The following is a 25706-nucleotide window of genomic DNA, read 5'->3' as shown; positions in this document are numbered from 1 at the left end:
TTTAACTATGTATTTACTGTAAAGTTTTCACATTTCAATGCTCTGCACATAGCAGAATATGTTCTAAGTATTTATAAATAGATAATCCTATATATCTGTTTATATATACTGTATATATATATATATAGGTATAAATATATATTTGTTTAAAAACCCATCAGATATAGTAGAAATATTTATTTATGAAAATCTGCTATGGCGAGCTTGCGGTAGCAATAACCAGCCACTTGTAATGGCTGGTTAATTACTTGCCTGTTTGCGGGAGCTCAATAATTTAGCGACCCACTTGTAATCTAGCCCTTTGTTATTTATGTTATAGGTGAGCATTAGTAGAATCGAATGTAGACCAATAAGCATTAACTGGACATACCTATCTGCCAAAGAGCATTAGTGTATGTATTGTATACTTGTAAAGCGCGGCTAATCACCCGTAAGGGTCTCAAGGTGCTGCTCATTTTATCGATCTCAGATGGATGAAGGGCTGAGTGGACCTCGCCAGGGATTGAACCTGCAACCCTTGAGTTGCTACAGAGCTCAGCCACAGTGCCTTAGCATGCTGAGCTACCTCTCCGGAAGGTTTTAACTGATACAGCTGTATTAGTTTTAATTTAAATTTCAAAGACACATTTTTATGCAAAAGGAAACAGTCAGTAAGCTTAGATGCAGCTCTTTCATATTGATGACAGACATTTTAGGAGTATTTTACATTATTTTCCTCTCATAATATATTTCTTAAAGTAGTTTTGTCCCAGTATCTGCCACACTGTCACCTAATCTCTTTTCCTTAAAATGGATGCCTGATACAGTTTCTTATCTCTTAGGTGTTTGTTACAAACCCTGATGGCTCTCCAGTAAATCGCATCCCAGTGGTTGCTATACCAGGAAACGTGAGAGGAACAACACAGGCTGATGGAACTACAAAGCTGACACTGAACACAGGCTCAGGTTTGGCATCTTTGACAATAACTGTAAGTTGAACCAACAACTTTTTAAGACCTGTATAATAAATATACTGTATATAAAGTTACCAAAGAGCTGTGGCAATTCATGGGGTTATTATGTACTAAAAATGAGCTCAGATAAAAAAAATATATATTTTTAGACTAATCATTTGTCTTAAAAAAAAAAAAAAGAAATCTTCTGTTTCGTCCAAGATTAAGGGTAATTTATGTTGGAGGAATTTTAACATTCCTATAGGCAGCAAAGAAGCAGCTAGAGAGCATCTTAAACTTAAATAATGTTAAAGTAGTAGTGCTATTGCTACAAGCCAGCAGCGGTACACAAATATATTTTAATGGAATCAGGATTGGCTAGAAAAAAAAGTTAAGCTCACATCCTTATTGGCTAACACAGGAATTAATCAACTTGCAAATACTTTGTTGGATAGATATTGAATAGTGTAAATCTGTTCATTTGAAGCCTTCCCACAGGCAGAAAATGCTTATTAGTTAAAGGGGCCACTTGTTTTGAATTTTAATATAATGCAAGCAATACAGCAAAATGTTGTTTGTGACAAGATGTCCCAATTTATAAAAATAAATAAAAACAACATTTTTCTGTGTGTAGCTGCCCCCCTCAATACTCTATCCCCTCCACCTTTCTCAATATTTATTCCCTCCTCCCTCTCCCTCCTTCCCATACATTAATTAACATTAATGTACCATGCTGCTTCTTAACTGCTGTTTCCGCGAGCCATTCGGCTCTTGATAAATCGGCCCCATAGTGTGAAAGGACAATTGCAATGTACACGTGTGAAACTGACCTTTTTATGAACCAAAGAAATGTAAAACTTGTAAATGAATTGGTCATTTATTTTTAATGAGGCATTATGGGTATACAGTGCATGTTTTTATGAGATGTAATTTATATGCAATACACTGTAAAATGTTTATTATACAAAACGTATTTTGTATTTTGCTGTGTTTTTTATTTAGAAACAAGATTAAAGGGACACTGAACCCAAATTTTGTCTTTCGTGATTCAGATAGAGCATGCAATTTTAAGCAACTTTCTCATTTACTCCTATTAATATTTTTTCTTCGTTCTCTTGCTATCTTTATTTGAAAAAGAAGGCATCTAAGCTATTTTTTGGTTCAGATGCTGGACAGCACTGGTTTATTAGTTGGTTAAATTAATCCACCAATCAGCAAGAACAACCCAGGTTGTTCACCAAAAATGGGCCGGCATCTAAACTTACATTCTTGCTTTTCAAATAAAGATACCAAGAGAATGAAGAAAATTTGATAATAGGAGTAAATTAGAAATTCGCTTAAAATTGCATGCTCTATCTGACTCACAAAAGAAAAAAATTGGGTTCAGTGTCCCTTTAATAATATTAATATTAATATGGCTGCAGCTTTCCCAGTCACAGTAGTGCGTTTTGAAACATTACTCACACTGTAAAACGTGTTGTTGTTTTTTTTTTTTTTTTAAAGTACCGCTTCTTTCCGACAGTACAAACTGTGTTTATGCAAACTGGATTTAACTATACCAATCATATTTGTGCAACCTCACTGTACCAACCAGATGTATGCAATCTCACTGCACCAACCATGGACAGATTACAAGTAGAGCGCTAATGAGAGCACTAGCGCGATAAGCAATATCCCTGGACTGCACAAACATGAGCACTTACAGAGAACGGTTAGAGTGGCCAACATCGCTCTAGCGTACCCTATACTTTCAATGAATATGCCAACCACGTTAAATAGTTAAAAGTTATAGGTAGCGCTCCTGTGAAAGGCAAAACTGCACTAAAATATTTAGCGCCACTTGAGACCTGACGTAAAGTGTAAGGAATAAAAACAAATTTGCAAAACACTTCCAAAATGCTTTAAAATAAAGTATTACACTAATATATACACTTTTTAAAACAAAATATAATTTTAATATTGGAAAAAAAGAATTAAAAGGGGTGTGGTATATGTCACGATGCAATATCATTTTTATTCAATTTGAATGTTTTAATGTGTTTTTAATAGAAATAGTTGAAATTAGTAGTTCAAATTTTCTTCGCATAGAAAAAAAATCATTTTTATTATAAAAGAAATAAATATATATATATATATATATATATATATATATATATATAGGCCATAAGTACTAGTTTCACTGTGTATACAGTGGAAAAAATAGAAGGAATATTTTGAGTAAATATAGATGTAAGCTCATCCTGCAAGATTAGTCCATTTGATTAGGTCGTGGTTTTAATTAGCAGAAATAGCTATTTCATATACAGAATATACATCAAGGAACAATTTTCCATAGATTTTATTTAAACTCTGCAGTAGGTATAACAAGTCATTGTAAACACATTCATTGAAAACTATTTGTATGATAAACCATCCCTTTCAGTACATCTTAAAATGGCATTTATGTATTTTGTCTATGCAGAAAAGCAATGTTCTTTGTGTTGTGAAAATAAAACTTAAAAAGACAGATTTGTGGTTTCTGAAGTGCTTATGAGCAGTCACAATGACCTTACCAGATCTTTTCCCTTTGATTAATATTTCCAGTGTTAATGTGATCATAGCTCGATTGCAAGGATTAACCATTGATTTGTAATACGATTGTGAGTTTCCACTTTGCATCTTTTATCGAAAGTATAGGGAGGGGTAGACACCACCTGTTTCATGTATTTTTTAATGCTTGACTTGTAATACTGGCTCTAGTGGTAAAAATATTGTGATCATGCTCGTTTGTGCTTCATGAGGTAGCAATTGCGCTCCACTTGTAATGTAGGCTTATATATTAATGGTATTTCCTATATTCTGAGGATATATATTTCTTCTGCACATGTATATAATTTTTCCTCTCATATGTACATAGGTGAAAACTGTACATCCACAATTAACTGAAAATTACCAGGCATCTGCTACCATGACAGCGAAACCATACAGACCTCTAGGTGGTAATTACCTGCACATTGGCATCACTGCATCCGAGGTGAAACCTGGGGAAAATGTTCCTGTAAACTTTAATATCCGAAATAATGATCAAACAGTTCAGAAAAATATCCAGAGTTTCACCTACCTGGTAAGGAGACAAAGAATACTTATTGGACAGTAAACACATTGAGAATGTAATTTAAAAATGTTTAATTATGTGTATTATGAAAGAAAAAAATATATATTTGTAATATACTTTTCCATTTGTTTTGCCCCTTACCTGATATGTAACTCTGAAAATTAAGAGTTTTCTTATTCTGAGAGCTGAATTAGCTAATTATCTTTAGCAGATATAATAACTTTTAAAGGGACAGTCTTCACAAAAATTGTTATTATTTAAAAAGTCACTAACTGCCTTTCTAATATTTCATCCTGGATGTCCTCTCACTTCCTTAAGCTAAAGGTCTCAAAAACTGAGCTCCCTATTCTCCCCCTTCAACAAAAATTCCAACCCCCCATCTTTCTCTAACTGTTGATAATGACATAACTACCCCAACCCTGCATGTCCGATGTCTTGGGGTCACACAACTCCGATCTCTCTTTCCCTCCCCACATCTAGTCTTTGGCCAAATATTGCCGCCTACACCTCAAAAACATCTCCAAAATTTGCCACTTCCTTACACGAGATACCACTAAGACAGTAATCCACGCTCTCATCATTTCCCGCCTTGACTATTGCAACTTCATCCTTTCCGGCCTCAGTAGCTGCAGTCTAACTCCCTTACAATCCATAATAAATGCCTCTGCCAGGCTGATCTTCCTTACACGTCGTTCCTCATCTGCTGCACCTCTCTGCCAGTCCCTTCACTGGCTTCCTCTAACTTCCAGAATAAAATATAAAATCCTGACTATAACTTTTAAAGCTCTCAATAATACTGCTCTACCAAATTATCAAGGGTCGAATTGCCCCTGATCCCCTTGTTTCTGAGCGAGCCTTCAGGCTCACCGGAAACATAAGTTAACTGGTCTAAGGCTGCGGACATCAATCCGCCCGATCCTATACGATCGGGCTGATTGACAACCCCTGCTAGCGGCTGATTGGCCGCAAATCTGCAGGGGGCAGCATTGCAGCGATGTCTAGCAGACATAACGTATCATGTCTGCCAGACTTTCATAAATTGGCCCCTATATCTCTAACCTAGTCTCAAGATACTCGCCCTTCCGTTCCCTTCGCTATGCTCATAACCTACTTCTCTCCTCCTCTCTTGTTACCTCCTCATATTCCCGTCTACAAGACTTCTCCAGACTGGCCACTATTTTGTGGAACTCTCTGGCTCGCTCTACACAACTCTCCCCTAGTTTTTAAACTTTCAAGCGCTCCTTAAAGACTCTACTGTTCAAGGATGCATATAATATACACTAACATTTTCTATTTTAGTCCCTCTCCTTCTTTAGCTATCCCCTTAACCCCCTTAGCATGTAGGCCTTCGAGTCTAGCTGCTCTGTAGATCACCCTCATGAGAGATGATTTACAAAACTGAAACTCTTGGCAGGGTCCTCTATCCCTTTGCCTCTGATAACTGTCTCCTTGCATATTAGACCCGTGCCTATTGCCTTTACTACCCATTCCCCAGCTTTGTACAACCATCATTGATATATTAATATACTTTATAACATTTAAACCTCTAAAGTTCTGCCTGTTTCTAAGCCACTAAAGACAACCTTTTATCACATGCTTTTTTATTTGCTTTTTACAACTGGACACTGCTAGTTCATGTGGGCCATATAGATAATATTGTGTTCACGCCCGAGGAGTTATTTAAGATTTAGCACAACACAATACTAAATGCAAGTCAATAAATAATAAACAAAAAAGTCATGTGATCAGGGGGCTGTCAGAAGATGCTTCGATACAAGGTAATCACAGAGGTAAATGGTGTATTAATATAACCATGTTGGTTATGCAAAACTGGGGAATGGGTAATAAAGGGATAATCTATCTTTTTAAACAATAAAAAGTATATTGTAGACTGTCCATTTAAGTGTTTCCTATCACAATGATCACTGCTAGCATTTCCTATTCTAGTAAAAAAATCTAGTCTGGCTCCTATAAATAAAGCAAATGGTGGTTGATGTTTGGCTATTCAAAACAGTTGCCACGAACAAGGTTATAAAGCACACTAAATATTTTCAGACTAACCTAATGTTAATTTATTGCAAGGCTACAAACATGTTGTAACTAAAAGGTGTTTAATGTCCCTTTAATGGGACAATGTAGTTAATTTGTGTCATCCAAATGAAAGGGCAGCATTTGAACATGAAAAAAAATGAAGTAGACTCATTTTAAACTAATATACCAGCATCAGTTGTACACTTTCGACTAATGCTCAATAAATATTTGCTGGAACCACCTCTAAACCAATAACCATTAACAGTAAGTATTTAACAACCAATGAGTATTAGTAGCAAGTGTATATTGGCCAATGAGCATTGCTAAGAAGTAGACAACTGATACAGCTGTATTAGTTTGAGTTTAGAATTAAAGGGATAGTCTAGTCAAAATTAAACTTTCATGGTTCAGACAGAGAATGCAATTTTAAGCAACTTTCTAATTAATATATTTTATCAATTTTTCTCCATTCTCTTGGTATCTTTATTTGAATGTAAGCTTAGAAGCCGGACCATTTTTGGTTCAGCACCTGGGTAGCGCTTGCTGATTGGTTTCTAAATGTAGCTATCCAATCAGCAAGCGCTACCCAGGTACTGAACCAAAAATGGGCCAGCTCCTAAGCTTACTTTCCAAGAGAACTGAGAAAAATTGATAATAGGAGTAAATTAGAAAGTTGCTTAAAATTGCCTGCTCTATTCGAATCATGAAAGTTTTATTTTTGAGTAGACTATCCCTTTAAAGTTTAGAATGAAAAATTGTTTTCTACACATTTTTAATTAGTGGTAAAAATGACTAATGTTGATATATTTTGGAAGACAGTAATTATTTTACAATTATGTTTAAATCATAATTAAGAAAAATGCAAAAACTAAGCTTTTAGATTACAGGTATCATAAACTCAAAATTGTTAAAATGCCCTTTTTCTGCATGTTAACATATTTTTTATACACAAAAATGCTAACTTAAAGGCATCTAAATAAATGTAAAGGGGTATTCAAGTATAAAAATAAAATGCTTTATTTTGTTATAGCATTAAATGGCTACTGAACCCACATTTTTTTATTTCACGATTCAGATAGAGCAGACAATTTTAAGCAACTTTCTATTTTACTCCTATTATCAAATTTTCTTCGTTCACTTAGTATCTTTATTTAAAAAACAGAAATGTAAGCGTACAAGCTGGCCTCTTATTGGTTCAGTCAGCACCCTGAATAGAGCTTGCTGATTGGTTGCTACATTTAGCCACCAATCAGCAAGTGCTACCCATGTTCTGAACCAAAGATGGGCCGGCTCGTAAGCTTACATTCCTGCTTTTTTAAATAAAGATATCAAGAGAAGGAAGAAAATGGATAATAGGAGTAAATTAGAAAGATTCTTAAAATTGCATGCTCTATCTGAATCTTGAAAGAAAACAATTTGGTTCAGTTTCCTTTTAAGTATATTTACATGGTCAATTCTATACAATCCCAGATGAGAATACAGCTGGTGAGCCAATCAGAAGCAAGCATACATGTGTATTCTCTACTCACAGGCCTCATCTGGAGCAGAATAGGGGTGTTCTAGGAGTGCACCTTTTGACTACATTTTTATTTATTTTAAAGGAGTTAAACAAATAATAAAAAAGGAATTGTTTAAAATATAATCTGCTTTAAAAATACTTTAATGTCCTTTTATGTTAGTAAATTTAGAAAGTTAGAAATAGTTTTAAAATACTTTATACATTTATTTTGTTTATGTGTCTATATAAAATCCTTATAACATAAGGTAGGTTTGTGTTTCATCTATTTATAACCCCATTGTGCTTTATCAAACACTTCCCATATTCTCTTGTTCTCCTAGATCCTGAACAAGGGTAGGATAATGAGCGTAGGAAGACAGCAACGAGAACAAGGACAATTGCTTGTTACCATGTCACTGCCTATCACCGAGGAATTCATCCCATCTTTTCGCATTGTAGCATATTATATAGTGGCTACCGCAGGTGTGCGTGAGATTGTGTCGGACTCAGTCTGGGTGGATGTGACAGATTCCTGCATGGGGACGGTAAGATAGCTTGTTAATATGTTGTTGTTTTTTTTTTCCTCAATGGAGATATATTAGAAGTAATACACAAATATATTAGTATTTGTGTGAAGTTAATTCATTATCGGCGAGATTACGAGTCTTGCGTTAGCCTTAAAAAGCAGCGTTGAGAGGTCCCAACGCTGCTTTTTAACGCCCGCGGGTATTAAGAGTCGAACATACCGCAAATTGACTTACGTAAATTGTGTATCCTATCTTTTCAATGGGATTTTTCTAACGCCAGTATTATGAGTCTTGGAAAAAGTAAGCGGTAGACCCTCTCCTGTCAAGACTATTACCGCATTTAAAAGTCAGTAGTTAAGAGTTTTATGGGCTAACGCTGTGACATAAAACTCTTAACTAAAGTGCTAAAAAGTACACTAACACCCATAAACTACCTATTAACCCCTAAACCGAGGCCCCCCCCCCCCCACACACATCGCAAACACTAAAATAAAATTTGTAATCCCTAATCTGCCGACCGGATATTGCCGCCACTTTAATAAATCTATTAACCCCTAAACTGCCACACTCCCGCCTCGCAAACACTAGTTAAATTTTATTAACCCCTAATCTGCTGTCCCTAACATCGCCGACACCTACCTACATTTATTAAGCCCTAATCTGCCGCCCCAACGTCGCCGACACTATACTAAATGTATGAACCCCTAAACCTAAGTCTAACCCTAACCCTAACACCCCCTAACTTAAATATAATTTAAATAAATATAAATAAAATTACTACAATTAATTAAATAATTCCTATTTAAAACAAAATTCTTACCTATAAAATAAACCCTAAAATAGCTACAATATAACTAATAGTTACATTGTAGATAGCTTAGGGTTTATTTTATAGGTAAGTATTTAGTTTTAAATAGGATTAATTTATTTAATTGTAGTAATTTTATTTAGATTATTTTAAATTGTATTTAAATAAGGGGGGTTAGGGTTAGACTTAAGTTTAGGGGTTAATAACTTTATTATAGTGGTGGTGACGTTGGGGGGCGGCAGATTAGGGGGTTAATCATTGTAGGTAGGTTGTGGCGACATTGGGGGCAGCAGATTAGGGGTTAATAAATATAATATAGGTGTCGACAATGTTAGGGGCAGCAGGTTAGGGGTTCATAGGTATAATGTAGGTGGCGGCGGTGTCCGGAGAGGCAGATTAAGGGTTAATAAGATTATGCAGGTGGCGACGATGTTGGGGGCGGCAGATTAGGGGTTAATAAGTGTAAGATAAGGGGTGTTTAGACTCGGGGTTCATGTTAGGGTGTTAGGTGTAGACATAACTTTTATTTCCCCATAGGAATCAATGGGGCTGCGTTAAGAGCTGAACGCTGCTTTTTTGCAGGTGTTAGGTTTTTTTCAGCTGGCTCAGCCCCATTGTTTCCTATGGGGAAATCGTGCACGAGCACGTTTAGCCAGCTTACCGCTAACGTAAGCAGCGCTGGTATTGAGGTGAGATGTGGAGCTAAATTTTGCTCAACGCTCACTTTTCTGAGGCTAAAGCCGGCTTTCAGAAAGCTCGTAATACCAGCGTTGTCTTAAGTGAGCGGTGAGAAAAAAAAGGCGCGTTAGCAACGCACCCCTGTTACTGCAAAACTCGTAATATAGGCGATTGTTTCTTTCATGATTCAGATAGAGTATACAATGTTAAACTACTCAATTTACTTGTTATCTAATTTGCTTCATTCTCTTGGTATCCTTTGTTGAAAAGCCTATCTAGATACGTTCAGGAGCTTGGAGCTAGCTGCTGATTGGTGGCTGAACTTGGATGCCAATTTTCATTGGCTTACAAATGTGTTCAGTGAGCTCCCAGTAGTGCATTGCTGCTTCTTCAATAAAAAATACCAAGAGAATGAAGCAAAATTGATAACAGAAGTAAAATGAAAACTTGTTTAAAAATATATAATCTATCTGAATCATGGAGGAAACATTTTGGGTTTCATGTCCATTTAATATAACAATGAGGTCACAATGATCCCTTTATTACCCATTCCCCAGTTTTGCATAACCAACATGGTTATATTAAAGGGACACTGAACCCAAGTTGTTTCTTTCATGATTCAGATAGAGCATGCAAATTTAAGCAACTTTCTAATTTACTCCTATTATCAATTTTTCTTCGTTCTCTTGCTTTCTTTATTTGAAAAATAAGGAATCTAAGTTATTTTTTTGGTTCAGGACCATGGAAAGCACTTGTTTATTGGTGGATGAATTTATCCACCAATCAGCAAGAACAACACAGTGTGTTCACCAAAAATGGGCCAGCATCTACAGGGAGTGCAGAATTATTAGGCAAGTTGTATTTTTGAGGATTAATTTTATTATTGAACAACAACCATGTTCTCAATGAACCCAAAAAACTCATTAATATCAAAGCTGAATAGTTTTGGAAGTAGTTTTTAGTTTGTTTCTAGTTATAGCTATTTTAGGGGGATATCTGTGTGTGCAGGTGACTATTACTGTGCATAATTATTAGGCAACTTAACAAAAAACAAATATATACCCATTTCAATTATTTATTTTTACCAGTGAAACCAATATAACATCTGAACATTCACAAATATACATTTCTGACATTCAAAAACAAAACAAATCAGTGACCAATATAGCCACCTTTCTTTGCAAGGACACTCAAAAGCCTGCCATCCATGGATTCTGTCAGTGTTTTGATCTGTTCACCATCAACATTGCGTGCAGCAGAAACCACAGCCTCCCAGACACTGTTCAGAGAGGTGTACTGTTTTCCCTCCTTGTAAATCTCACATTTGATGATGGACCACAGGTTCTCAATGGGGTTCAGATCAGGTGAACAAGGAGGTCATGTCATTAGATTTTCTTCTTTTATACCCTTTCTTGCCAGCCACGCTGTGGAGTACTTGGACGCGTGTGATGGAGCATTGTCCTGCATGAAAATCATGTTTTTCTTGAAGGATGCAGACTTCTTCCTGTACCACTGCTTGAAGAAGGTGTCTTCCAGAAACTGGCAGTAGGACTGGGAGTTGAGCTTGACTCCATCCTCAACCCGAAAAGGCCCCACAAGCTCATCTTTGATGATACCAGCCCAAACCAGTACTCCACCTCCACCTTGCTGGCGTCTGAGTCGGACTGGAGCTCTCTCTGCCCTTTTCCAATCCAGCCACGGGCCCATCCATCTGGCCCATCAAGACTCACTCTCATTTCATCAGTCCATAAAACCTTACAAAAATTAGTCTTGAGATATTTCTTGGCCCAGTCTTGACGTTTCAGCTTGTGTGTCTTGTTCAGTGGTGGTCGTCTTTCAGCCTTTCTTACCTTGGCCATGTCTCTGAGTATTGCACACCTTGTGCTTTTGGGCACTCCAGTGATGTTGCAGCTCTGAAATATGGCCAAACTGGTGGCAAGTGGCATCTTGGCAGCTGCACGCTTGACTTTTCTCAGTTCATGGGCAGTTATTTTGCGCCTTGGTTTTTCCACACGCTTCTTGCGACCCTGTTGACTATTTTGAATGAAACGCTTGATTGTTCGATGATCACGCTTCAGAAGCTTTGCAATTTTAAGAGTGCTGCATCCCTCTGCAAGATATCTCACTATTTTTGACTTTTCTGAGCCTGTCAAGTCCTTCTTTTGACCCATTTTGCCAAAGGAAAGGAAGTTGCCTAATAATTATGCACACCTGATATAGGGTGTTGATGTCATTAGACCACACCCCTTCTCATTACAGAGATGCACATCACCTAATATGCTTAATTGGTAGTAGGCTTTCGAGCCTATACAGCTTGGAGTAAGACAACATGCATAAAGAGGATGATGTGGTCAAAATACTCATTTGCCTAATAATTCTGCGCTCCCTGTAAACTTACATTCTTGCATTTCAAATAAAAATACCAAGAGAATGAAGAAAATTTGATAATAGGAGTAAATTAGAAAGTTGCTTAAAATTGCATGCTCTATCTGAATCACAAAAGAAAAAATTTGGGTTCAGTGCCCCTTTAATATACTTTTTACCTCTGGGATTACCATGTATCTAAGCCTCTGCAGACTGCACCCTTATTTAAGTTCTTTTGAGAGACCTGCATTTTAGCCAATAAGTGCTGACTCGTACTTAGCTCCACAGGAATGAGCACGATGCTATCTATATGGCACACATGAACTAGCGCTGTCTAGTTGTGAAAAACTTTCAAAATGCACTGAGATAAGAGGTGGCCTTCAGGGGCTTAGAAGTTATCATATGAACCTACCTAGGCTTAGCTTTCAACAAAGAATATGAAAGGAAGTAAGCAAATTTTATGCTAAAAGCAAAGTAATTAAGCAGTAATTTAGTGAACTGGCCTTAATTGACAAAATGACTACACTAGCAGAGTTTCATATGTAGCTTTTAGTATTATAATATATATATATATATATATATATATATATATATATATATATATATATATATATATATATTAGATTTTTCGCTTCTTCCATATACTAATGTAATCTTAATCAGAGGTATTTTGTAGAATAGTTTGCTTTTCACAGTATAACCATTATCATTTGACATTCTAAGTAAAGCTTTCTTATCTCCATAGAGCATCATTTGAGATAGGATAGGTTCAGGGCCGGCTCAAGATATTGTGCTGCCTGGGTCAGAGAATTAAATGAAGCTCCTCCCAGAAGTAACATTGCTGATTAGCATAGCAACCTATTAGCCTGGCCGTTGACCTTACTAAGCCTGCCTACCAGCATGCAACCAATGCTTATGCACAATTGTGCAATAAGTGGGAAGTTAGAGACAAGATGTGCTTGACCCATTTTGAATGTCGCCCCTGACCGGTTCTGTAGTCTTTGTGTATGATTCCCCCCTAGATACAGAGGAGAGGAGGGGTCTGGGTCTGACAGTCACTGAAGTGCTGCCCCTTGTCAAGTGTTGCCTGGGTCCATTGAACCCACTTGGCCTTATGGTTGAGCCGGCCCTGGATAGGTTGGAGAAGCTGTTAATTAATTCAGTCCTCTGTCCTCCGGCAGTCATCTGATGGTGTTATCAACAAACAAAAAGCTCAAATGGTTGCTCTATACGAATAAACATGTAAAATAAGATATTGTGATATATGATAAATATATCCATATTATAGCTACTAAATAAATATTTAAAAGTCAGTCTAAGAATCCTGTATATGAGAGAACAGGATTAAAATGAAATATTTGTAACCTTCAAAAAGGGCTTTGTAGTAAAGTTGTGAATTAAAATCATAGTATGTGTGTGAGTGTGAGAAACAAGTGTGTTTTTATATGTGTTGTCAAAAGATGTCTAAATTATCTACCGTGGGTTCATAATTATTTTGAAACACAGCTGGTGGTATCTGCCGACAAGGAAAATAGAGTCTATCAACCTGGGAGTTCCATGAAGCTGAAGCTGAAAGCAGATCACAAGGCTTATGTGGGACTGGTGGCTGTTGACAAAGGTGTCTATGTGTTGAACAAGAAGTTTAAGATCTCACAAAGCAAGGTAAGGACACCACAGTGTGACATTCAGTAGTAAGTAACCCATTATGGGCTAGAATACAGGAGGAGTGCAATTTGTTTGCGCAATAAGCGCAAACTCGATCGCAAGATCACAGTATTTTTTGCGCTCAACTCTGTGGAGCTGTGTTTAAAATACAGCAAGTTTGTTTGTGCAAATTTGCGATCATTTGCGCTTCCTATACTTTCAAAAAGCCCTTTTTCGAGCACAAAGGTGCACGCATATTAAAGGTTAAAAGTAAATGCAATCACTCAAACACAATAGCATTTTCCGCTCAAACTTTTGAAATGACTTGAAAGTTTGCGTAAAGAGTTTGGGCTGAGAAAAAAGTTGCACTAAACACACCAACAAAAATAAAAAATAAAAATTATAAAGTCTTTCCACCTACACTATCAACCTCCTAGCCTATTAACCCCTAAACTGCCACACCCCAATTGCAATAAACTCCCTACTATACTTAACTCTTAAACCGCTACTACCCTCACCACAATGAATACTCTACTCTACATAACCCCTAAACCACCACTAATCCCACCACAATAAACTCCCTAAACCGTTGATACCCCCACCGCAAAAACCCTCTACTCTATTAACTACTAAACCTTCATTACCCCTTCTCAAACTACTCAACCTAATAACCCCTAACCACCATAAACCCCCCATCACAAAATGTCTCTAAACTACCTAACCCCCTAACAGCTAACCCAAACTAAAGACTCACTAAGTTTCAAAAAATAGAATTTTGACAGTTTAGGGGTAAATAGTGAATAGGGGTAGTTTGCGAAGGGGGATATGGTGGTTTATGGTTTAATAGTGTAGTGGGGTTAAAAGAGTAGTGGGATATGGCAGTTTAGGTGTTATTAGAGTAGGGATCTTATTGTGAAGGGGGTTAACGTGCGACTATACGTATTAGTTGTTTGTTTTAAAATCGCTTCTCAATTGAATCCAATGGGTTAAATATGATATCGCAAACACTTTATCATATGGTTAACTTTTTGCATGCATCAGGTTTCTTGTTAGCGCAACATTTTTACTTTCAACTTGTAATACCAGTGCTACCTGACATGCGCAAAAAGTTAACTTCTAGCATTGTTAACACTTGAGAGGAGCAGTAATTACCGCTCTACTTGTAGGCTAGCCCTATATCTGTGACATGCTGTGAAGTTATACTTGTACAGAATTTGCAGAATGGCAGAGATCCCAATTGCCCCAGATTATGGGCTAGATTGCAAGTGGAACACTAATTTATTGTGCACCCGTGAATAGGAAAATTCACCCGTTTACGGGCGTGCGATAAATATTCAGCCATTACAAGTGGCTGGTTATTGGTATTGCATGATGGCATAATAATGAGGCTCCCATTGGAGCCTATAGAAGAGCACTCTCGTGAGCACAAAGCTTCCATGCTATGCAAATGAGAGATTGCATTCACATTGCGCCTAACTTGTAATACAAGCACACATTTGCGTGTATTGGTTTTACTCAGTGGAGCGCGAATATCGCTTTCGTGAGTTTGGGAGTCCTGTCCTGCTGTCTCTTCTGCCACTCTACCTTTCCTTTTAAATCTCAGTTTCACAAAATCATAAAAGAGAACATCTAGCCACACCCCTGACAAACCATGACCACACCCACATTACACCCAGCAACACCCATGCACGAACTTACAACATGCCCTGCATATTCTGCTTGCTGCCACTAAGATCACTGGCCCTTAGCTTGGCTCTCCTGGACACTTTACAGAAAATGTAAAGAAATTTGCAACTGGTAACAGAAATGATCATACTGTGCATTGCATTTTTTTACTATGATATCTTTTTGCCCCATTTTCAGGTGTGGGATTCTGTGGAGAAAAGGGACATTGCTTGCACTGCAGGAGGTGGTGTTGATGGTGCAGGAGTATTTTATGATGCCGGGCTGGCAGTACAGACAAATTACAAGATAACAACTGCACAAAGATCAGGTACAACAACAAAAAATTCCAATGAATATTCTTTGCTGGTGTTTTCCTAAATCATCTATATATCATTTCACTACTAAAATTTGTTTCCATTGACCGAAGCAGGAACCATTATATTTAGTGTGTAACAGTTGAACAGTTTCTGTTTTCACAAAATGATATAAGAATCTATACATCTGATTTGTTTTTTCTAGTTATTTATATAGACCTCATTCACTATTATCATTTCATTCATTAAGTATTTTTTTAATCAGACATTAAATATTCTTAATTTTATTTCAAATTCCTCACTCTTAAAGAGACATAGGGCTTAAGATGGGCGATTGTGTTTATATTCAAATTCGAATGTTATTGTAGAAATACGATTTACATAATCGAATGTTGATAAGAATGAATATTCTTAAAAATTCTGTAATCTAATGCTATTTACAGTTTTCGAATGTCACTTTCGATTTTGAATGTTCATAATTAGATTGAATGTCCACAATTCAAATTTCCAATGTAACATTCGATTTAGCAAATACTATTCAGAAGTTCAATAGTTCATGTGGTAGGGAATTTAGTATATTGAAATAAAATATATACAAATATATAAATTCAAATGTTTCCATTTAGAATATTGCATAATTCAAATATTACATTTAAAGGGACGCTCATGTCAAAATAAGCTTTTATGATTCAGATAGAGCATGCAGTTTTAAGACACTTTCCAAATTACTTCCATTATCAAATTTTGAACAGTCTTTTAATTTTCACATTTTTTGGGGAACAATATCCTACTGAACATGTGCACAAGCTCACATGGTATATTTATGCTAGTCTGTGATTGGCTGTTGTCTCTCACATGGTACAGGGGGCCGGAAAATGGGAGAAAAAATAAATTTGTCAGAAAAAAATCTACTGATTATTTGAAATTCAGAGTAAGTGCAAAATCATTGTGTTTTTATTATGTACTTGTTAATTATGTAATTCTACTGCATTAAGAGGTCCTTTAAAAAAAGCATTAAAAATACTATTACAAATATATAAATTAGAATTTTTCAAATTCGAATATTGTATAATTCTCATCGAATTATTACAAAAATTCAAAAGCATTAGAAATACTATTACATTAAATGAATGTTAGAATGTTGTACAAACATTCTAAATTTGATTTGAATGAATGAATGTGTTAAAAAAATACTTTGATTTTTCTAATGCTTCAAAACATTCGCCCATCCCTATATAGGGCCCAATGATCTAACGTTTTTACCTTAGATGACATGAACTAAAATGATCCGTCAGTGATATCCATGACAAAATAATCTAAAGTCAAATTTACACGTGGGCTGTGTGAGATACTTACATACACAATGGTGCTCAATAAAGATTTATATAAACAGAACAAATCCAAACAAGTGTTAAAACCCTCTGCAATATGACAATTTACATTATGCCATACAAATCATCATTCAATTACGCAGATAAACTTGTATGCAATAGAGCAAGTAAAAACTGTATTTAAGGTACACAGTCATTTACGAAAACAGAGTTATAACCGTAAACAAGAAGCCAACATTTGAAGGATTCCTTATATTTCTATTGTGAAATGAGACTCACTTTGTTGGAGAATAGGCATAGACAGGGGTGTTCCATGTGTTTATATTCAGTTTCCTCACAAGTATGAGGATTATTATGCCTATAGGTCTCGCAGTTTTGTCTTAGCAAATGTAGAATGTAAATTATTTATTTCAAAACCTGCAATCCACTGATCATCATACAGAAAGAAAGACCTGATTGTGAAACTAGATGTGCCCCCCAAAAAAGTGCACCCTGTCGCTTGTGCTCTCACCTGAGAGAATCTGCATTCTTACTTACTTTCTAAAGAGATTCTGTGAGGTCTGCCTATGTGAGGGTTGGCATGAAATTTCTTGCCATAACAATGAATTTTAGATCACCAATCCCATTGTATAAAAACATGTCCTATCCTGCATGTGAAAAAGCAGCATTTGCACAAATTAAAATATGTTTTAGCTTGAAAAAATGTCATTTAAAAACTGTGTAAATTCAAGCTACTGTACTAGTTTTGTACTTCCTGCTAATTCTCACTAACTGATAAGGAGAACTGCCTTTGCTTTTCTGGTGGACATGTCTCTACAAGTATGACAAGAAAATGCTGTCTTATTCAGGACAAGAACATAAGGTTAAAAAAAAAGAAAATGATTTTTAAAAATGCCATCTTTTAAGAGAAACAAAGAAGTTGACTACAATGTCCCTTTAAGTGTCCTATTTTTAATGTTCTCCCTTGTTGGACATTGTAATATGTGTAACTCTTGTAGTCTCACTTAATGTTCTCTCCTTTTCTTAGAACCAAACTGTGAAGTCCATGCTCGGCGCAGGCGCCGCTCGGCAGAACTGATAGAAATAAAAACCACCAAAGGTGAGGGGACTGAAATGTGGGGAATCTACACATATTTTATTCATCTTCAATATGTAACAATCACCCAACTGGCTTTTTATTCTGTACTTTTTTTTTTCAATTTCTTTTCTCTTAGTTATGTAATTTTTAACTTTTATTTTATTCATTATTTTTGTCTAGTTTATTTTTTCTTCCTCCATAACTCAGTTCCCATAGACCTTCTGGGACTGGGAGGTGAGGGTGACATAGAGGGGGGGGGCAAATTGTGTTTTGTGGATGGGCTTGTGACAAGGATTTATAGCATACTGTAGGTTGGGTTGGGCAAGCTATAGATGCGTCAGAGCAGTCACTGATTTTGCTGTCTAAGCATTTGCATTGAAGGGAATTACGAGAAGAGATTTCATGCTTTCTTCTACTTACATTTTGAGAATTGTGGATCCTTGGTATTAGTATGCCTTTTCATATATTACCTATATTTTTTAGCTTCAAACTATCAGGGACATGCAAAAAAATGCTGTCTGGATGGAATGCAGGAGAATCCCATGGGTAACAGCTGTGAGCAACGCTCCCGCTACATCCTCGATGAGAAAGAATGCGTGGATGCTTTCCTGGACTGCTGCAAATACATGACAAAAAAGAGAGAAGATGATGCAAAGCTGAAAGAACATGATTTGCTGGGAAGAAGTGAGGAACCATGTAACATATAAACATTCTAAGACAAAGAACTATACAATATTTCCTATAAACTCTTCCTCTCATACATCCATGACACTAATTTGGATATTGGTTGTTGTGGTGTTCATTTAGAAAGGTTTTAATAGATAGATGCGGGTGTAAGTTGTGAAAAGTTCTTCCCAAATATAGAGTGGTGGACATTTCACCTCTATCATTCCAAAACACTAAAAAAAACACTTCATATCTTTTTAGGTATTTTACTCCTACAACATAATCAAATGCTAAAAGGATAACATTTTGATAAAATCCAGAGACTGCTTGCATATTTTGGAGGGATGTATATACTCATTGTATATATACTAAAACTAAAAAGATTTAAGTTATAAGGATGAGCTAACCAAATTAGGACTTTTATAGATGAATATTGCTTAACTTTAAGTAATTAGTAATTAGTTTATGGAAGTAATTAAGAGATTAATAGTGATCTTTTTTAATACTTCACTGTCATGTTCATTCTTATTGTTTTGTATTTTTATTGTAATAACATTACATATTTCACATTTAGTTTACAATTGTGCACATAAATACATCCATGAACAATAGAGAGAATCAGCAGGGGCACCTTTTACTACAAGACAATTATTTGTGACAAGAGGTCACACTTTAGGGTTAGAGGAAAAAAGAAAAATTTACTTTAGCACTTTCCCCTGAGTGATAGTGACTACCAATACAATAGATAACAGTAAATATTTTTAAAATGGTTTAGATATACAGTATCTTTAGCTAAACCTAATCACATAGTATTACCGGCAGGCTTTCAAAGTCTTTTACTGACAGATCATTTGGCAGATTATGACTATGAAAACAGGAATCCAAAAGGATCTGTGATAAATAAACTCAACAGAATGTTTGTCTTCTTTCAAAATCATCTACCAGCCTACTATTTGTGGAATTGCTTAAAGGTTTGTTATTTTCTTTTCTGTAACTCTTTAGTGATGTCCAAACTTTAGGTCTATAGTTGAAAATTTTTGCACACTTTCAGGGATATATATATATATATATATATATAGTATTGTACAAAACCCATAAAAAAATAAATAAAACGTTTTTTCTACCTTAGGTGATGAGGACAGTGATTACATTGATGATGCTGACATTGTGTCCAGGACTGAATTTCCAGAGAGCTGGTTCTGGAAAGTGGAGCATATGTCAGAAAAAGCAGGTGCTAATAAGTTAGTATCCATTTGCTCTTCATTATATATTTAAGAGAAAACCCAATCAGCTTTTTGGAACTCACAGACTTTAAAAATATTAACAACAGATTATGAAGGACTAATCTCAATAGTGAAATTGTGCACTCAGGGATATTGCATCTCCAGTATTATTAAAGTAGTCATCCTCCTAACCATAGCAGTCACATGTCCTGAAATGGGTGATTGATGATATTTTTGTACTGAAATGTGACAAAGTTGAGGTCAAAAGTAATTTGAAATGATCCCTCTTCTTAACTGAAAACAGGATCTATCATTTTCAACAGGGGCCTAACAATGGTCTGACAATCACTTTACATATTAACAGATCTCCTATGTCCTCTCTTTATTAGCTGTTTAAAACTATTTGGACCTCATCCTTCCTCCAAAAAAATGTAATCAGAATTTCCCCCCAAATTAGCATTGTAATGAAAAACAGTTACAAACATATTTGAACTATAAATCAGACGTGGACTAGGTCTCTGAATGGTATAAAGAGCTGTCGTCAGAGAGCAAGGAATGATAATACTTCAACATGTTTTACAAGGAAAAATTCAAAAAAGAATTCAGTCAATGTTAACATATCTGTGCTATTCCACAAAGAGAAATATCATGTAATATATAAACATGAAAGCACTAAAATAGAAGACAATTCTGTCATACAGTGTATACAGTGTAACTTCTATAAGACAAAACAATATACAACAATAAAAAGGAAATAAATATATAAATAAATAAATAATGTACTGCCCCAATACATTAAGCAGAAGTGATAAAATGATAAAATGCTGAAAGAACATGGTTTGCTGGGAAGAAGTGACAAACTTTTTTTTCTATTTTTTTAAATTTAGTGGTTACCTGCATATAAAAACGCTTATTTTTTCTATAAATATGTATGGCATTTGGATATTCTGAGCATGCTCTAGAATAGGGTTGGGGAACCTTGGCACTCATGATGTTTCAGAACTACATTACCTATAATACATAGGCACTCTGAAGTTCAGTTGAGCATCATGGGAAATGTAGTTCTGAAACATCTGGAGGGCCAAGGTTCCCCACCCCTGCTCTAGACACTTGCCAGCCATCCTAGAGGAGATCCCCCCCCACCTATTAAAGAAATAAGAGTTGGTTGCTCAGCAAACTGTATAGACTGTAGGTTATATAATATATTTGTGATAAAGGACCTACAGCAAATAATCCCTGATTTCTTTCTTTCTCAGCATTTCTACTAAGATCATGAATGTTTTCCTGAAAGATTCGATCACTACATGGGAGGTGTTGGCTGTTAGTATGTCTGAAAATAAAGGTGAGCAGAGTGTTTTCTGGGAGACAATGATCTTTAAGTAGATGTATTTTGTAGTTATATTCTTTCTTTCAATTAGAGGTGTATGAATTTATTTAGGCCGGGGGTTTTCTTATTTAGGATTAAGGTTTACTTTCCTCATATAGGAATTAGGATCCAGAATGTCTGTTGCCTTATGTATGTTGAGCATATGTTATTTGTTTAGATTTTTCCAGTTCCCTCATATAAGGTATAGAACTATTAAAGTGAACTCATGTAAAAATTAGGATTTTACCTAGTTATGTTTTGTTACATTTTATTTAATACTAGGATGTTGTGTTTTCCTACACAGGTATCTGTATTGCTCAGCCCTATGAGATTCCAGTTCTGAAGAATTTTTTTATTGATCTGAAGCTTCCATATTCTGTTGTGAGGAACGAACAGGTGGAGCTCCGTGCCGTTCTGTACAACTATGAAAATGATGACGTTAAGGTAAGTAGTGAATGTTTTAATTGTATAAACCTGGTAAATATGTTATATTTTAATTTAATGTGATGATTCTTTTAAACTGTTAAGCAAACAAAGGGGGGTATATTGGCACTGTGAACATATAGTCAGAGGAAAGCCCTAAATGGAATATAGAGGACCGGTGCTACCCTATATAATGACATAGAAAGAAAAAAAAACACTTACAAAAAGCGAGGCAAAGATAGAGTTTGTAGCACTCACCCTCTGACTAATACTAAAATATTCAAATATAACTTTTAATTAAAGGTCATTTAAAAAAAGGTATACAGGAACAAACCGCCTGTTACTCCTCCCCATCACACAAACATTCATTCATATGATTCAACACCTCCCTGTTTCCTGGCCAGTAACTGCATACACCGGCATCAGGTGACAGAGGTGAAAGAATCAAAGATTAACACAATTAAACTGTTCCAGTAATACTTTTAGAGTTTACTTAATATGTGTTATTTTACATTTGCTTTAGTGTATGAAATAGGGCTGCCATCTTGCTGCTTTAAATTAGTACACACTAAAAAAAAATAAAAAAAACTTATATTGGGCGCTTATTAAAGAAACTGAAGTGTTATTTTAATAAGTGTCTTCATTTAAATCAGCAATATTGCAGTACTACTCTTAGAGTATTAATTTTGTTATTTATTCCTAGGCTTTTCATATGTTTCTAAAAATTCGAAATTTAAAACGAATTTTGATACATTCATTCGTTCCAATCGAATTTTGAATGTTTATATAACATTCTAACATTCTATTTTCAAATTTTCGTTTTCGAATTTTTCAATAAAATTCGAAAATATTCGTTCGAATATAGAATGTTTAGCTATGTATTCATTCAATTTCAAAATATAATAATCGAATTCGAATGTGACATTTTAATTCAAATGTGAAATTCAAATTTGAAATAGTATTTCTAGTCTACAACTGTGTTTAATAAATGTAATACTCGAATTTGAATGCTGCATTCGAATTTGAATGTCACATTCAAATTTGAAATAGTATTTCTAGTCAAATACTGTGTTTTAAATGTGATATTCGATTTGAATGTGATATTCGATTTGAATATGACATTCGAATTCGAAATAGTATTTCTAGTCTAGTACTGTGTTTTATAAATGTAATATTCGAATTCGAATGTGACATTCGAATTCGAATGCGTCATTCGAATTCAAATGTAACATTCGAAAACTGTAAACAACATTCGAAAATCGAATTTTTAAGAATATTCGTTCTTATCATCATTCTATTATGTAAATCGAATTTCTACAATAACATTCGTTCTAACATTCGAATTCGGATATAAACACATGCGCCCATCCCTACCCATAGGCAAAGGTGTGGTTGTTCTGTAGGCAGAATAAGGATTTGCAGACCCAGAGGTGTAGGAGCTTTATGGAAAGAGTTGCTGATTGGGATGTGACTAGGTAACTTGGGGGCGTGGTTAGGTGACAAGAGACATGGCTGGTCATATTGGGAGAGTGGCCGAGAGGGGCAATTTTTTAACTCCCTTCAGCTTGAACACAACAAGGACACATACTAAAACCCTTGAGTGCTTTTGCCTTTTCTTGCACCCCTGAGAACCATCACTGATGGTCACAAGTGCTATAAGTGAAAGGGTGTCTTACAATATAAAAAAATGTATGTGCTATTGAAAATATTATATGATGTTGGAAGAAAATGGAAGCTACACTTTGTTTATAAGCCCCCTGACTTCCTGTAAGCTTCCTGTAAGCTCTATTCTTTTTTTATTTGAAGCGTCTAAAAAGGAATTAGAGGAGCAACCTATTTTCTAAGGAAAAGGGACATGAAACCCATTTTTCCTTGATGATTTAAACAGAGCAAACAAGTATACAGGGGGGGGGGGGAGTACAGCACAGCTGTAGAGGAGGGTGCTCGTGTAGACAGAGGACACTGCCCAGTGCTCCAAAGGTATACAATCAAGGAAGGAAGTCCACAGCACTTCAAAAATATCTTTAAGCAATTTATTAGTGGAAAACATCAAAGTTTCGGGGTCACAGCCCCTTATTCATGCTTGAATAAGCAAGTTCAAGCATGAATAAGGGTCTGTGACCCCGAAACATTGCTGTTTTCCACTAATAAATTGCTTAACCCCTTAAGGACCAAGGCCATTTTTCAATTTCTTTCCCTTAAAGACCAGGGCTATTTCTCCAACATTGGTGTGTCCGGTCCACGGCGTCATCCATTACTTGTGGGAATGTTCTCCCCCACAGGGAAAGGCAAGGAGAGCACACAGCAAGAGCTGTCCATATAGCTCCCCCTCTGGCTCCGCCCCCCAGTCATTCTCCTTGCCGCTCTGAACAAGTAGCATCTACCACGGGGATGGCGAGGAGTTTGTGGTGTTAGTTGTAGTTTTTTATTCTTCTATCAAGAGTTTGTTATTTTAAAATAGTGCTGGCTTGTACTATTTACTCTATAACAGAAAAGTGATGAAGATTTCTGTTTAAGAGGGCTATGATTTTAGCACAAGTAACTAAAATCCATTACTGTTACCATGCAGGACTGTTGAAACAAGAGAACTTCAGTTGGGGGTAACAGTTTGCAGACTCATCTGCTTCAGGTATGACTAGTCTCCTTCTAACAACACAGGCTAATGCTAGATGACAGTCATTTTTCCCCTCAGGGGAAACGGTAAGCCATTTTTCTTTCACCTCAGCAAAAAAGATAACAGGCTTCCCCTTTTTGTTTTTTATGCTGGTAGACACTGTTAGGGGCTAAATCGATTGGTTTTTATTACAATATTATACCATTTGAAATATTTTATAAGCTCACATACACTTGGGAACGTTTTTTATTGATCTGGCTTGTTTTAGACACCTAAATCTAGTCAGGAAGGCCCCTTCACTCTAGTGTGCTGAGGGAGGAAGCCTCATTTTGGCACTTCAGCTGTGCAGTTGAATTTCAAGGCAGTGCATGCAGATTCATGTGAGAGGGTCCTGTGGTTCAGAAAGTGACTCCAAAAGGCTTTTTTCTGTGAATGGTGACCCCTAAGGAAGGTAAAAAGCTGCAGCAAGGCTGTAGCTGGGATTGTGGTGTGTAAAAACGGTTAAATCCAACAATTAGCTCCGGTTTGCTTGTTTTAAGAGCTAGAGTCTCCATATTTGCTGTGCAATACTTTCTAAGCATTAAGACACTGGGGTCCAAATTTCAGAAAAATCGGATATTGCCTTCATAGTTTTTTGAACATTCAGAAATAAATGTGTCATTTTATTATTTAAAGAGACAGTAACGTTTTTATTTTAAATCGTTTTTATTGCATTGTTTGCCTGCCTAAATCTGTTTAGCATGTCTGTTCCATCAGATAACCTATGTTCTGTGTGTATAGAGACAAATGTGGTTCCCCCTTCGAGTGTTTGTGATAATTGCGCCATAGCGTCCAAACAAAATCAGGACAGCTCTGTTATTTTTCATAATGTTGCCCAAGATGATTTATCTAATGAAGGTAGTGGGGATAGCTCTACATCCTCTCCTTCTGTGTCTACACCAGCTTTGCCCGCGCAGGCGACACCTAGCGCGCCAGTGCTTATTTCTATGCAACAATTATCAGCAGTAGTGGATAATTCTATAGCAAATCTTTTATCCAAACTGCCAGTTTTTCAGAGAAAGCGTGATTGTTCAGTTTTAAATACAGATAAAAAGGATGAACAATCAGACGCTGACAATGCCTTATCTATTTTACCCTCACATCAATCGGAATTGGCTGTGAGGGAAGGGCTGTCTGAGGGTGAAATTTCAGACTCAGGAAAAGTTTCTCAACAGGCAGAACCTGATCTAGTGGCATTTAAGTTTAAGCTAGAACATCTCCGCGCTTTGCTTAAGGAGGTATTAGCTACTCTGGATGACTGTGATTCCATGGTAGTACCAGAGAAGTTGTGCAAATTGGACAAATTTTTAGAGGTCCCAGTGCGTGACAACGCTTTTCCAATACCTAAGAGGGTAGCGAACATAGTGGAAAAGGAGTGGGAGAAGCCAGGTGTACCCTTTGCCCCACCTCC

General features: G+C 36.1%; 1 protein-coding gene across 1 annotated transcript in view; it reads left to right on the top strand.

Moving 5' to 3' along the window:
• LOC128663754 (complement C3) overlaps window positions 1–25706 on the top strand; it is a 108603-nt gene that overhangs the window by 26993 nt on the left and 55904 nt on the right. Inside the window, exons 11-20 of the mRNA XM_053718239.1 lie at window positions 822–968; window positions 3829–4035; window positions 7897–8100; window positions 13439–13594; window positions 15440–15569; window positions 17914–17985; window positions 18448–18648; window positions 19760–19871; window positions 21110–21195; window positions 21524–21663. Coding sequence (XP_053574214.1) covers window positions 822–968; window positions 3829–4035; window positions 7897–8100; window positions 13439–13594; window positions 15440–15569; window positions 17914–17985; window positions 18448–18648; window positions 19760–19871; window positions 21110–21195; window positions 21524–21663 — 1455 coding nt within the window. The remainder of the gene's footprint in view (window positions 1–821; window positions 969–3828; window positions 4036–7896; window positions 8101–13438; window positions 13595–15439; window positions 15570–17913; window positions 17986–18447; window positions 18649–19759; window positions 19872–21109; window positions 21196–21523; window positions 21664–25706) is intronic.

The sequence above is a fragment of the Bombina bombina genome, chromosome 6 (genome assembly GCF_027579735.1).
Source record: "Bombina bombina isolate aBomBom1 chromosome 6, aBomBom1.pri, whole genome shotgun sequence".
NCBI lineage: Eukaryota > Metazoa > Chordata > Amphibia > Anura > Bombinatoridae > Bombina > Bombina bombina.
The sequence above is the reverse complement of the archived record's forward strand: the minus strand, read 5'-3'. Positions and strand labels throughout refer to the sequence as shown.